The sequence below is a fragment of the Trachemys scripta genome, chromosome 15, assembly GCF_013100865.1.
Source record: "Trachemys scripta elegans isolate TJP31775 chromosome 15, CAS_Tse_1.0, whole genome shotgun sequence".
NCBI classification, from domain to species: domain Eukaryota; kingdom Metazoa; phylum Chordata; order Testudines; family Emydidae; genus Trachemys; species Trachemys scripta.
This window is the reverse complement of record NC_048312.1, coordinates 13,564,340-13,580,015: the sequence shown is the minus strand read 5'-3', so window position 1 is coordinate 13,580,015 and position 15,676 is coordinate 13,564,340. Positions and strand designations below refer to the sequence as shown.

General features: G+C 38.4%; 1 protein-coding gene across 7 annotated transcripts in view; it reads right to left on the bottom strand.

Annotated features, from left to right (window-relative positions):
- LOC117887974 (E1A-binding protein p400-like) overlaps positions 1–14,980 on the bottom strand; it is a 64,957-nt gene extending 49,977 nt beyond the window's left edge. For 5 of the 7 annotated variants that reach the window (XM_034790880.1, XM_034790883.1, XM_034790882.1 and 2 more), the window contains exons 1-11: positions 14,881–14,980; positions 12,082–13,431; positions 9,834–9,944; positions 6,035–6,122; positions 5,523–5,630; positions 4,419–4,807; positions 3,788–4,090; positions 2,827–3,012; positions 895–1,035; positions 703–781; positions 389–441 (exon numbers count right to left, since the gene is read on the bottom strand). In XM_034790880.1, coding sequence (XP_034646771.1) covers positions 389–441; positions 703–781; positions 895–1,035; positions 2,827–3,012; positions 3,788–4,090; positions 4,419–4,807; positions 5,523–5,630; positions 6,035–6,122; positions 9,834–9,944; positions 12,082–13,401 — 2,778 coding nt within the window. In that variant the 5' untranslated portion in view covers positions 13,402–13,431; positions 14,881–14,980. The remainder of the gene's footprint in view (positions 1–388; positions 442–702; positions 782–894; positions 1,036–2,826; positions 3,013–3,787; positions 4,091–4,418; positions 4,808–5,522; positions 5,631–6,034; positions 6,123–9,833; positions 9,945–12,081; positions 13,432–14,880) is intronic. The other 2 variants (XM_034790884.1, XM_034790885.1) reach the window with 2 other exon arrangements.
- Positions 14,981–15,676: the final 696 nt, after the last annotated feature.

Below are 15,676 nucleotides of genomic sequence, written 5' to 3'. Positions count from 1 at the left end.
AAGGTGCCACAGGACTCTTCGCTGCTTTTACAGATCCAGACTAACATGGCTACCCCTCTGATACTTGGATAAACATTAACTCTCTTTTCAAAAAGTATTGTATTATCAATCTCAGACACACACAAAATTCAGAACATTCAAATGTCAAAGGTTTATGGTTCCTAACAACATACAGTGTTTTCCCCCCTGCACACAATGGTGAATTGTTTAAGGCCAAAAACTCAGCATTAAACTTCCATAAATCTGTTTAGTGTTAGTTTGTGTGTTAGTCTAAAAGAGCAGCTTTAAGGTTTATTTGAAACAGACAAAAAAGAAAGTATTATTTCATAAAAAGCAGTAAAATTTAGAATAAATCTGAGACTCTGTAATAAGTAAAAAAGAGACTTACCACCTCACTTTCTTTTTCCAATGAAATGTCTTCTGTAGGTTTTGTATCTTTCCCTGGAAAATTATTACAGACATCCAACAGTCACTCAGCAACTTTGTGTTTCTTATGTTAACATTTAATTGCATCCATGAGAAAAACCATCAAGATAAGTAAAGTCTAACAGTAAAACACAATAAATACCATGATTCACAATTTGGATTTCTACTGTCAAAAAGATGAGACCCCACACTTGAGTAAGTGGATGCAAATATGTAAAAACCGTAGGGTGGGCCATGAATTTATACTCCAGTTTTAATAAACTGAAACACAATTACCTTTGTTTGAACTTTTCCTTAAATTCAATGCTTTTTTCCTTTTCTCTTGAAATTCAATTTGCAGTTTTATTTCAACAACCTAATATATAAAATTGCAACAAAAATGTGATTAGAGCCTCTCGATTTTAAAAAGACTTTAAAACAATCTTGCAGTCACAAATATTTTTTTTTTTAAGGAAGTGGACAGTTTACCTGTTCAATATTTGACCAGAAGTATTCTATTTCTCTAGCAATTGAAGCAGCAATGCGCCTTAACTTGTTTTGTTCCTCTTTTCTGGCTCTCTCTTCATTAAGTTTCTTTTCCTCATGGAAGCGAGCCACAGTTCTCACCATCTAATAAAAACCATTAGATTCTTAATGAGGTTTCCTCAAAATATACATCACCACATTTCTTAAAATTAGACTTTTTACCCATCAACCAGATGTTAACTGGAGCATAGTTTCAGTGCACCTATGGTATAATTAATTTTCAATATTTCTATAATCTTTCTATATCAGAAAAGTAACTGGTATGAAATTAAAAAAAGACAGAAAAGTTTACTGGATTATGGTCTTATTTACATTAAGGCTACTTTACTAATGCAAAATTAAGTCCTAACAGGTTATTGGAATAATTTATAAAACATATTTTAGAATTTCCTTGTGAAATAAGTATTTCAAATATAAATTAAAATAATTTAAAATTTTTGAACGACTAGGTAAGTGGTACACTGCATTAGGATATCGCCTGTAAGGAGAAGGGATCTGAATTCACAACAATTTAAAATACAGAATAGGAAATGACATACTGAATTAAACCAGTGGTCCTTAATAATCCTATATCTTGACCCCAAGAGAGGCCAGTACTAGATGCTTCAAAGGAATGTTCAAGAATCAACACAATGGATAATCATGGAATAACGCCCTGACAGGAAGTTTCTTCCTATCCCAGGCACTAAGGTTATATCTAACACAAAGAAAAACTCGTGGTTGGCCCGTGGCAGCCAACTCGGGATCACAGGGCCTGGGCTGTAGGGCTGTTTTACTGCCGTGCAGACTTCTGGAGGTAGGAAGACCCCAGAGCTTGGGCTCCAGCCCGAGCCCAGAAGTCTACTCAGCAACGAAACAGCCTTGCAGCATGAGCACAAGTTGGCTGGCACCAGCCAGCCACAGGTTTTCTTTGATGTGTACACACACTCTTAGTGGTGAGTTTATGTACTGAGGTGTTAAGGGTTACAGTCCTTTAAAAAGGGAAAAGAAAAAAAAAAAAAGCACTTACCAGATAGTCACAACTTCGGATATTCTCTTCTACGGAAGTGTCTACTTTTTTTTTTTTTTTTTTTTTTTTAAACTTTTACTAAATGCTTCTACTCAACAATATCTTCTGGCAGCATGTTCTAAAGGCTAATGTATGCTTTTAAAAAAATATATAACTAATGCATTTCCTTATCAGTTTCAAATTTAGCTTTCAGTATCGACTATTCCCTTACTTTTGTATTATGAGTACAGATAAACAGTGGTACCTGATTTACCTACTCTGTACTAATTATTATTTTATACCCTTCATTCTGGTTCCCTTTTATTAATCTCCTAACTAAATTAAAAGTTTTGTCACTCTCTTCATATGGAAACCTCTTCATGCCTCATTTTCATTGCCCGTCTCTGAATTCCTTCAATTTCTGCTGTAATTTTTATGAGATGGGTTGATCAGAACTGAACAAAGTATTAACCACCCAAAAGAATACATATATCTATTTGTAATAAAAGTGCTATATATTTATTTTTAGATGGGAGAGAGTGGCTGATATGAGACACACGCACTATGGCCATAATTTTCAAACTTGCCTAACGTTAGGATTCTAAATCCTTACTGATGCACCTAAATGAGTGGTCTGATTTCAGAACTGCTGAGAATGCAGCATTTGCCACTAAAGTCAATGGCAGATGCTAGGTGCTCAACACTTCTGAAAATCAGGCCAATTATTTAGGTGAAATGCCAATACTTTACGCTCTTTGCACTCCCTTTCATCTAAAAACATAAGGATTTTACTATAACTAGACAAAATACATGTTTCAATAACATTGTTACAAAGATGGCTGACAGCAAGACCAGTTATTTCTCTTCAAAAACATATTTCAAAGTACCTTCTTAGCAGTAACCATCTTCCACCTTCTCTCTTGAGCAAAATCAGTGGCCATCCATTGCATTTCTTCTAGCAGATAATCCCAGTGAGATTTGGGTCTTGGGGCCTCCTGGAGTTTGGGCAATCGTCTCAGGGACCACAAGCCTTCCTTCCTCAGCTCTGCTATTCGTTGATGGATTTGATTTTCCTACCAAAAAAAATATATATATATATCCCTCCACAAATATGTCATGTACAAATACATGCCTCTGTCCGGCTGCAGCTATGATAGTAGCTGAATTAAAAAAAAACAAAACAGTGTTATAAAGTCCCAATATCATAAACAATTTTTACATTTAAATTTAATGCTACACCATGGGAAACAAATCAAGTCTGCACATAGCACTGAAGTGCCAAAATTAACCAACTAAATGAGATTCAATTGTAATAAGAATTACAATAGTTCAAACTGTATTCAACAAAGTGCCTTCTGTAACACAAGACAGAGAGACACTTCGTATGAAAGCATAGCAATCAACTTACAAGACCTATGGAAACTACATTGAACTGTCCTTTTTTACTGAAATCAGAGCTTTACTATATAAAGAAAATATAAGAAAGGATAAGACTACTTCACTACAAATCCTCCTTAGCTGTTAGGAGAAACAAAATCTACAAGGATCCTGTTAAAGAGGCAAATGACCTGGCTCAATTTTACTAGAAAAGTTATCTTACCACAACAGTACATCTTGAGTGATCAGGTGTGATCAATATTATGGAAATACAAAAAAGAAAAATGCATTTAGCAAAGGAGTCTGCTTTCATTAGCAGTTTTATCTCTAGCTTCTTTGGAAGTGCATTAAATATAACCACCAAAAAATGCGAGAAATAAAAATTAGAACTCTCCTGTGTGTATTAACAGCTCAACAATGTAACCTTTCTTCATGTTAGTGGTCTTTAGGTTCCGAAAGAAAATAGCTTACCAGTTTTACTTGCTCAGCAAGCTTGTCTTGAGAGCTATCCTGCGGTAACACTGCTGCATTCTGAGCTGGGCTCTGTGTTTTAGGTGCTGCAGTTACGGCTAAGCCTGGGGGTTTTGATGCAATAGGAGACAGTGACTTGTTAGTTGCTGGAGAAGTTCTGTTTGTCTGTACTGGGTACGAAGAAAGCGGTGCTGTGCCTGAGAGAGCTGCTGGTGGAATAGAGGAGGTAGGTGGCAATGAATTTGCTGTAAGACGCTGAGAAGTTTGGGCAGCATCTGCAGAGGGTCGAGTCAGCGTCACAGTCTGTGGTGAGATAAGGAACTTTATAATCAGATACTATCTAACGCTGCATTACAGAAGAATGTGTTAGCCAGCCAAATGCTGACCTAACTTTAATCCACTAGAAATTCAACATTTAAAATGCTTTACAAATGCTTTACTGTTTTACTCAACAAGCTACATCTACATAAGTTTATTTTGTCTTGTAGAGTTTAAAAATTTCAGCCATTTAACATCTTTCACCTATTAATAGAACAGACAGAACAGACTGCTGTCATTCTCCCAGTTATTGCAACAAGAGTTGTTTTAGGAGTAAGCTTTTCACATCAGGCAAACATTTATATTTATATACCTGTTGCTGTATTGCAGCTTGCGGCTGGGACACTTGCATTGGTGTCTGTCCTTGTATATGGAGTGCTGGCTGTACCTGCTGTTGAAGTGGTGTCGGGAGCTGGCTATGTGGAGCAGAAGTGATGGGTACACTTTGGGGCTGGGTCTTCACCTGAATCTGGGGCTGTGCTGGAGACTCTACTATCTGTGGCTGTTGCTGTGAAAGCTGCAATGCAGTGGGGAGAGACGTTATGGGGACGTTAGCAGGTTGCAGCCTCCCCGGCAGCTGAGGTGGAGGAGTGTGTAAACTTGCTGCATTCTGCACAGGAGGACCTTTGGATGGGTCATACTGTTGCTGGCTTTGTTTCTGTCCAGTGAGCTGTACTGCTTGAGGAGTTGGAGGCATTCCACCTGCAAAGCAAGAGGAAATCAGCACAGATGAATTTTAAGTATCAATGTTCTTTACTACTTTAACCAGAAAACGGTTAGACAGCCAACACATTTTGACTTGTTACTTACTTGGCGATAAGATACCATCACTTTGAAAATACCACATCACAATCACAAAAATAAATCACCATTACAATAAACAATCTATCATGCAAAGGAATGCAGCTAGCATTTTTTGAATAAGAATCAATTACAATAAAATGCATTATCTTTACTAAATTGTCTTCTGGATTTCCTAATTGGTTTTTCAACTGTTTATGAGTTAGCTGGAGCTCAAAAGTCATTGAATGTTATATAAGGAGGATGCTGTACATTAACACACTTGGACCAAAAATGACCGTCAGTGAACTAACACCAGTAATGAAGTAAAAACAAGATTTATCACATATATGGCAAAGTAGGAGCTACTTTTTTCATAAACGCTTGGTTTAGATCCAGAGCTCCTAAGCTAACCATTTTGCACCAGCACTTGTGATGTACTTCCATGCCCACATGCACCACTGGAGCCCATCACTCAGCTCCTTAAACAAACCAGGCATTGCATACCAAGAATTAATTTACAAGGAGAAGTCTATGGTGGAACTAGGATCTCAGAAGACTAGGAGCCTAAGTTTCTAGTCCCATTACTTACATCTCCTTGTTAAATTAATTTGCAATTGGCATGTGGTGACAGTACCTTGTGCCGTTGGCATTAGCTGTTGTAGAGGAACTCCTGAAGCCACACCTGGATGCTGAAAAACCATCCCATGACGGCCCACTTCAATTCGTGGTCTCTTAGACGAATCTGTGATATTCAAATTCCATTTATGGCATGGTATAATGGAATGGTTTCAGTTTACAAAGCAAAAGTACTACACATGGTTTCAACATCAGCTCAGAAAGCTACAACTCTACTACACATGTGTAGCATTCATGAGGAATATGCTCCAAGGGCAGAGTTCCTTTATATTTCAAGGTGGCCAACTTCACTTTCCTCAGCCAAATGACAGACTTGTTAATATTTCTACACTTGCCAAATCCAGTCCCATTTGTTGTAGGTGGAACACACTGCACCATACTAGTCACAACAAATAGGCCAAAGGATCTGGCAATTGCCAGAGTGAGGCAAAGCTACATTTCAATAATTATGCAGTAGTGGATCTTCTATTTTCCTTCCAAATAAACTTAAATTGTTGAAGAACAACATACCTGCTGGAGTAAGTGCTTGCTGTCTCTTAAAAGCTTCAATTTCTATGGTATTCACAGTCCCCGTTACTGGAGTCCCTGTGTGCGTTTGCTAGTAAAAAAAACCAAAAATCATAAAAAAGTTCAGCTACCTCATCAGTTTCCCTTACAACAACATATGAAGTTACAGTGAATCCAAAGAACACCTACTTGTATTATTAGCTCTTCAAAATGATTGTATACTCTAAAAAGTAAGACTGGTTCAATATCTTCTGGCAATTTTTAAATACTCCTATAACAAAGCTATATAAAGTGACCCTGAGAGTCTTTTATTCAGCTTTCAAGTATTATTATGCTAACTAAGAAGAGGAAATCAGTTGTGTGTGTTAAAAATTTTGTGTTTCAAGGAAAGTGCTATTAAAACTAGAAAATGGGGTGGGAGAAGAAATATACTTGGCCATTATTTTTCTGGGTTCCTTTTCCTATTAAGGATTTACATTTATACAAGACCTCTCCTCCTGCCATCTGACTGACGCTGCAATGACGTTACAACTAAGTGCATGTATCATCACACTGTTACTGCATTAAAAAAACCAGTCATGTCAAAAATTGAATATTTTACCTCACTACAGAATTAAATATATGGCAAGATAGATTGGGAGAAACAGCCCTTGCATACTACTAGGATCAGTAACCTGCAAATATGGTAAAATATAATAAAGACAATTTATTTATTTATTTTAAAAATTCAGTATGCAGGGCTAACTTTAATTCTGTATGCAAAATATTTGGAAAGCACATGAATGAAGTTAATTTGGATCTTAGAGAGTTTAAGCTTACCAAGAGGCCACCAACATCACTGTGGGCTTCAACAGAAGCTGGTGGTTGGCATGCCTCAGGATTGAGCCCCATGAGTCAGCTGTTTAACTTGGCCAAAAAATTGCTCAGAATCAAAATGTGGAATAAAAAAAATCTCAACCCAGGTGCAAATTTCAGCTCCACTTCTCTGAATCCAGGACTTAAATTTATTTTATTACAGCTTGCTACTAGACATAAGCAGCTGACTACTAGAACGTAATGGCACAGCTAGTGAAATGGATATTGGAATTCTGAAGTAAAGCAGGTTGTCTGTCTGACCATTTGCATGCTCTTTTGGCCCTCAGCTATTCCAGAGCATCGCTGGTGAGGGCTTAAAGTCTAGGAGAGTTTATGGGTGCACAGTTCTTTTGTGTGAATTTCCAAACCAGATTGTTAGGTCTTCACTTTTAGCAACTGTGCTATCACCACAGACTCTATTATGAGATTAACTATGCAAAAAACAACGGTTACCCAAAGAAAGCTCTTAACAGCTTTCTTTCTTTTTTTTTTTTTTTAAAAAAAGAGGAAATTATGCTAGTCCTTAAAAAGGAATTAATTTACCATTCTGAAGTTCTCTAAGTGCAATTTAAATAAAGCTCAAGAAAGTGAACACAAAACGATATTGAAATAAATTGTAGGTGTCCAAAAATCTTCAGTGCCCTATTGTACAGTATAAACTAACACACACAACCACCTTACATGCATAGCATCCCATCGTACTTAAGTACTGTAGCATGTATTCTGCTCAACCTCACATGAAGATCCTGTCCAAGTCTAGGAATAATAGATGGACATTTATGACCACTAGTGGTATGTTTATGGTATTATGATGTTCATCTGACTTAAGAATTTTTAGGTAAACACGGTGGACACTGCTCAGAACTATATGGCATATGTGCTCATCCAATATGGTACTCAAATGATTAAGGATCAACTGTCTGCCTTCATTGTTTCCTTTTTAATTTACTACTTTTATTTATATTAACATACATAATAATGTTATGCCACATTCAATATGGAAAACTTTCAAAGAAGTTTTAGTCTGAAGCAGACACCTGGCCCAAACAGTAAAGTTTGGCAAAGTATGATAAATTTAGATGTGTACAATATGACTGATTTCAAATAATGTGTTATAATAAACAATGCACACTTTTTATACAACCATAGAATTGCACAGAATTAATTAACATATCCAGCTCAGACACTTTTTGTACCAAATGTCTTTCTGAGCAACAACTTAAGCAACCTTCCTCCTCCAAAGCCCACTCTAAAGCCCATTTATTTCACCTGCCTTCTACTACTGCCTAACTGCTCCTGGCTTCGATTTCCAGGTTTATTTGTTTTAGGTTTCTGGACTGACATTTAGTATCTGAATGCCTCCAACTTATTTGCATTATTTTTACTGAATTTAGAACATAAGCTTTTGAGAGCAAACGCTATGTTTTATATGAAATGCAACTGTACACCACTGGCACTAGAAAATAAATTATTCTGAATCTTCTTAAAAATAATGAAAAGTTCTGGTTACTAAATGGTTATCAGGCAGGATGTCCACCATAATAATCTTAGCTTACTGTACTTACAACACTCCAAATTCAATGACAGAACTGATCAAGATACCTACTATGTTTTATAAACAGCAACAGAGAGAGAAGATGTAAGGTGTACTATCGTTTTTCTGCTAAATAATCATATTTCTCACAGCACTTTGTATATTTTTAGTGTGTCTGCTATTCTCATTTTGAAGTAACTTAGTTCCTATGGAAACTATGATGTCATTAGTATGGACGGAGCTTACTGACATCCACAAGTGCTATACAAAGTCAATTGATACCATGTTTTCAAATGCATATATTTTAAATGGATTGAACAAAAGATGACTAACTTTCAAAAACTTTTGAAACCTTTGTAATTACTGGCCACATTAAAAACTATTGGAAACAAACATCTTCGCTAAACAATTTAATTTTTTTTAATTTACATAGTATTAATTATATTTGTGAATACAGTCAATAATACTGTCTTGACTTAAAGCCCCATGGCAATCTGAATGAAGTTAGTGGGATTGCAAAAGTTGTAAGGTAAGGCAGGATATACAGCCCATCAACTACAGTTTGCTGTTAAAGATCATCTTCACCAAAATAGAAGTGCATAGCATTTGAGCTGAAAGAGAATATTTCAATTACAGAATTAGGGCTTATCTTCTGTGGGCCAATTGCAAGAGGGCAACAGCCGGATACACTGAAGTAGGTCTGAAATACCCAGCAGAGGGCAGTGATGTACACACAAGCTAGCCTGCGTTAAAAGTGCATTTCCATTGATCCATATAATTAGTTCTCTTTATAGGTGTCATTCCTCTCTTCAGATATCTTCTTCAATGTGCTCCCATCCAAAAACAAACTTCTGTCTAAAATGGGACCCTCTAAACACTTTTATTTCTTCTATCTAATATCCATGATAAATCTAGTGAAAGTGAGGTAACTTATGATGACTCATTTTGAAGTTTTTTTGGTAGAAAAATGCATCATACAATCTATAGCAAGCAAGGAAAATCTAATACCTTCTGCAGGCATATAAAAAACCTTCAATCAATCAAGAAAAAAGAAAAGAAATTGAGAAGAAATCCACAGTTACAATGCCACACACAGAGAAATCCAAACTACTACTATGCAGAATGCACAAATGAACCAAATGCTTTAGGGAAACAAACGACAAACAAACCAAAGTGAAAAACATTCAAGCTGAAAGTTGATGAAAAAAGCCAGCAACTTTGAGACAAGATAGATTTAACTTCCTCAACACCCAATAAACATTCATGAGTGTCAAGATTTAAAGTTATTTTTGTTTGTTTTAGATGACAACGGATGGGCTCTTGGGAAAATACGAATTCTGCTAAGAAATATCAAATCTGAATGAAGAAAAAAAATCTGGGATGAGACTACATTTTAGAACCATTAAAAAGTACCTGAAACGGTTGCTGCTGGGATGAAAAAGCAGCAGAAACATTTGGAGGAAGCTGGGTTGCTATAGCAACAGGAGTACCAGTCTGCCCATCCTTTCCTGTCACAACCTTTACCTGAGAGAAAATATTTTGGGGGGAAAAAAAAAAAAAAAAAAAAAAGGGAGAATCATTTTCTTTTTAAAACTTTTTAAAACTGATCAACACACTTGTTTTACACTGTACTGATGGTACCTCACTGAAGAGGGGATTATAACTAAATGACCATCAGTGCAGTTTGGTTTGAATATAGACAATTTTTGAAGAGTTCTGTTTCACTTTTAATAGCAGAACAGAGTGAGTGAGGGTCAGACTACCTACAATGACTCTCACCACCGAAAAACTGTCTCAAATCCAAATTAAGTAACAGTGTGGGTTAAATTTAATTATCTCAGTTCCTAGTTGACAACAAATTAGCATGACAGACAGTCTGAACTCAAGAGAGCCCGAACATTTATTTAAGCAATGAGCATAGCCACCATTCTCTCTCCCCCATTAATTTCCAAAGTGATCAGCCCTTCCAGGCAAGGGATGAGGTGCATTGCTTTAGCAGAAGGTGATAAAGAGGGGGGGAAATAAAAGAGAGGAAGACCAAAAATACAAAGAAAGAACATACTCAAAAGGTGCCTTGATTTGCAAAAGCTACCTTAATTTGTTAGAACAGTCAAACAAGTTTATTGGCACAGTTTGCAAAATCCTACAATAGTTAAAATGATTACAACTTTCACGAGCAATTAGCTGTTCACATATAACATAAATATAACTGTCTGTATAAGTTAAACTATGCTTTAGAACTAAAAAAAAGAGTGAGCAAACTTGAACCCAAAAAACAGAGAGGCAGATCCTCAGCTGGTGTACACTGTCAAAGCTCTAGTGACTTCAATGGACCTATGACAATTTATCAGGTGAGGATCTGCCCCTGAATTTGTACAACAGAGCTCAACATACCTGGCCATTTCAGCTAGTGACAAATAAATAGACCAACAAGAACAGGCAAACAATTTGACAATAAATTTAAAACCACAAGGAATAATTCATGCACACCCATTGCGGATTTAAAAAAAAAAAAAGACATCCTGTTACCACAATTTAAGCTACTGTGTGCAGAAACAAATTATTCCTTCAAAATTATCAGTATCTGATCTTAGTCACAGTTAAATTTCTTCTCGTCAAACATACTAAATGCTACACATTATGCTACAACTTCTGAACCACCTGCAAATTCAAACCAAAGCTGGGGTCACTAATAATCCTTTAGGTTCATCAACTTTTCATTGAAGATATATGGAACTGTTATAGAAATTTTAAACATACTTAAGTCTTTTTGAATGGAATCTTTTTGCAAACTGGCAAATATACACCCTTCCCTATTTTGGATACATAATTTGTAAAAGGGTATTTAAGAGTTTCAAGAGGTATCAATTCACTCATTGTGCCAAACATGACATCACAACTACTTGCTACACAACTGTCAGACTCTCCAAAATGGAATAGAGGGGATACCACAGGTCAGAATTAATATGCACTGATATAACTATTCAGGAAAAGTTGCACATCATATTTGGTTACCATATTTGGTTCAAGTCACTTGCCATTACTAAGCATGGAATTCATTCAAAGAACTTTAATATTCTGTTTAATTAAAAAAGGAAACTGTTTTTTTATGCACAAACCATAAATTCTTTGGACAAAAGCCTATTCCAAGTTAAGGTTGTTTTTCATCTCATTCTTTTTTTGAATGTAGGTATTACATGATGATAACTTATAAATTAAAATTACTCTATGATACATAATCATTTCTGATAAGCTAACATGCTTCCAGCAACAATTCCAAGCCTCTGTGGGTTTAGGATAGAGCTTAACTATTTTTGGGGGGAGGGGGGGACTTAAATACTGACATGAACTTGATCAGTGAGAAAACAAGTGTATTTTCCTTCAAAGCCCTAATTCTTTCCCCCTCTATTAAATTACCTCTGTTCTTAAAATATACGCTTCCAATTGCATGCTCAAACCAACCTGCAGTTTTAATCTTCACATAGCAAAATTACAATTCATTCAGAATCTTCATTAAAAAGTCTGCTCTATTACTTCAATCAGAAATAAAATGTAAGGTATTTCTAAGGTATAATTTAAGGTATAATTAATACTTTGGTATCCAATTGCCGTAATTTCATTTAGTGTTTTATTCCAAACTATTAACAAATAGATTTCTTACCTCATCATTGATAACCTCAGATTGTTCTTCCTCTTCCTCCTCCTCAAGGTCCAAGTCATTTTGCCTAAGGTATGCTTGTAATGGAACACAATGTTTCTTCTTAAAAGCTAAGAAGTCCATCATATTCCCTTGAAGATGTTGCAAGAAAAATAGTTCAATCAAATATTCCTTAAAAGTCTCCCTCAGAATCTCCATCTGTTTGTGGTGATGATCCAAACACTGCTTTCTCATCTGAGCAGCTTCTTGGGTGGCAGGTGGAATCTCCTCCAATTTTTTAGATTGTTTTTTCACTCCTGTACTTACCGTAGGAGTAAGAGGAAGATTAGACAGACCCTGTGGTACAGTGGCTCGTGAAGGACTTGTAGGAGGGGGTGGTGATGTCATTCCAAAAGCAGGTGATCCTCCAACTCCAGCTATTAATCCACCAGAACCCCTATCAAATCCTATGGGTCTGCTCAACTGCTGCCCTTGAAGTGCTTGCTGCTGCTGCATGAGCTGTCCTTGAATAATATTGCTGATTTGCGGTGGCAAGTTAGTAGTTGTAATATGACCTGGGCTAGTCAAAGGTTGCATATTTGCTCCACTAGCTACAGGACTTTGAGGTCCAAGATGATGAATGGTGCCACCAGTCTGTGAATGAGGTTGTGAAAGCCTGCGTTCTCGTACAGTTGCAGGTGCCCCAGAAGATGGAATTTGTACCTGTGCTGTAGTTCCTTGAGCAATTTGTGTAATTCCAGATCCTTCTTGATATACAAAGTGTCCACCATTTGAAGGGCTCAGACTGATCTGTCGCACAAGCAAACTAGCATCTACAAATCCTCTAGTAGGGCTCTGGCTGCACATCCCCAAGCCAGAACCTGGAGTGCCTGCCCGAACATTTGGTAGTGACTGCACTGGTACAGGACTGGGTTGTGTAGGGCTTTGTGACTGAACCTGCTGGGGCAATGGTGAAGTAACTTGAATATATGATGGAGATCCATGCTCAAACCTCCTTTGCTGAGGGCTAAACTGAAAATTTGGTGATGTTGGATTTGGTATTGGCAAAGGGGTAAGTGTTATCTGTTGGTTTCCTGATGCTACTGGTCCAACATTCTGCAATGTGATGTTCACATTCTGCCCAGCTACTGGACTTCTACTCATTATAAATTGCTGTATTTGGTAACTGGGGGACTGTGGTGCAGATGGGCTTGCAGAAGGAGCAAATGAAGTTGCAGGGGACTGTGGTAAGTTCGTCTGCTGCTCTTCTCCCTCACTACCTGTGAAGGATCTGGACCTCTGGAGCTGACGCTGAGCATTCTGAGGACCGTTGCCATGGTGCATTTTCACCTTTTTTGTTTTTTAAAGTAAATTCTAAAGAAACACATAAAAACAGAAATTTAGTGAAGGTCAAGATTTTTTTTGGTAACTGAATGTTAGAAGATACACATCTGAGTAAGAATTTAGAAGTTTTTCTGCCTCAAAATTTGGAACACATTCTACCTTTATAGTTAATTAAAACAATAACCTTCATGCAATTATTCAAAATATGGATGGTCTGAAACACAAACACCACAAATATATTTACTATCTAAACCTCTGATACACTTCTCTAGCCAACTAAGACATTCTGGAATAACCCACAGCAAGATGGTATTACAAGTAATACGTTCCTCTTTTGACCAACCAAGCTGAGATGAAAGTTAAAAGACTGCTTTCTCCTTCCATTTGCTGTGGAATATCCACAAGTAACATAGGCTCCATTTTTTAAACATATCTGTTTTGGCTCAACAACATTATCTAAAGTGAAAAATGTTCTTGTTTTCAAGTTATTTGGCATTCTAGTGTAGTACAATCTCACTAACGTGCACTGACAGGGAGACCGATTGCCAAAGACTAGGCACTGCAAATTAGCAGGAGAATCAAAAGAAAGCTAGTATTTTAAAAAACCTACCTTGCTCATTTATTTTGAAAACTGCAGTTCCATTTCTAACACTTCACTGTATACAAATATGTGGGTCTATAGTATGCCATACCTCTTCACTCCCCCATTTCTTGTCATGGTTGCTGGCTATTTTAAATCTAAACTCCTAGGGACAAGGAGTTGTTATATTAATTTGTCTGTCAAACACTAATCATGTATGGCAATCTAGAAATAAGTGAAAATGCATAATCAACCCTTGATAATGAGATCTCATCAGCACACCCCACTATTAACCTCCTGGCTGAAAAGCGGGAAGGGCGATTACCCTTTGAAGTATGTGCATTAGCGGTGCTCCTGTAACATGAATTACTTCAGGCAAGCGAATCCTGATTTGTTAGAACTCCTAATTTTAACAAGTTGCATGCGGCCCCACGCCCGCCCAGAAACCAAGATGTGTCTGTAGAGACCGGTCCTGGATGTCCCCCCGCAGAGCATGCGGGTGTGTTCATACACCCCCCGCACACACACACACACACACACACCCCACACACACCCCTCTCTTCACAGCGCTGCCGGTGCAAAGCGGGAGGATGCTGCTCAGCGGGGAGCCACGGGCGGGATGGGGGGGAATTTCCCTTTACACTTAACTGCTAACGGCCCCGGGAATTCCCGGTCACCCCCGCGGCGGGGCAGGCTCCTGGTTCCCCCTCGCCCCTTGCGCTGCGCTGCGCGGAGCAGAGACCAAGGCCCGCTCCGCAGCCTCCCCCCGCGCGTGGGACGGGTGCCCCGGAGTCAGGGCCCGGCCTCAGCCCCGGGCCTGCTCGGCTCTGCGGACGGAGCAGGGCGGAGGGGTGCCCGGTACCCCCCACTCCGCCCCCCCCCGGCGCGGACCCACTTACCCCAGGAACCGGGGCCGCACTTTCCATTCCCTCCTCACAGGAAGCTGGGGACCGTCACCGGGGAGGGGGGGGGAACACATCCGCTACGGGCGCTGATAGGAGACAAACGGCGAATTCCGTTCCTGTCCCGAGACTCCCTCACTGAGTATGCGCAGTGGCTCGAACCAAACCGTGGGAGCCGCAGGATTGCGCTAGGGGTAAGGGGCAGCGTAGCGGAGGTGACCCCCCCCCCTCCCCGGTCCCCAGCTTCCTCTGGGGAGCGAATGGAAAGTGGGTCCCCGCCGGGGGTGCCGGGCTCCCCTCGTCCCTGCTCCCTCGATAGTTCAGTATCGTTTGGTGTTCACTTTCTTGTGCTTTGTGTAAATGGATGTGGCTTTCTATAAAAAAAGGGGGGGGGGAGGGAGGAGAAAGGAGGAATCCCTTAGAGCATTGTGAACAGACTAAATGTACCATTTGAGAAATTACTGCCTGCAGTACAGCTGTATTTCGATATACAAAAGGTCTGTTATGATTTGTTGTGATAAATCCTTTGGGAAGTGCTTACTATGCATTTGTATAGTTGTTGCCACTTTCGACAGCCAGTTGCACTTAGAGAACTTCAGAATGGTAAATTAATTCCTTTTTAAGGACTAGCATAATTTCCTCTTTTTAAAAAAAAGAAAGAAAGAAAGCTGTTAAGAAAGCTGTTTAACCTTTATTTTTTGCATAGTTAATCTCATAATAGAGTCTGTGGTGATAGCACAATTGCTAAAAGTGAAGACCTAACAATCTGGTTTGGAAATTCACACAAAAGACC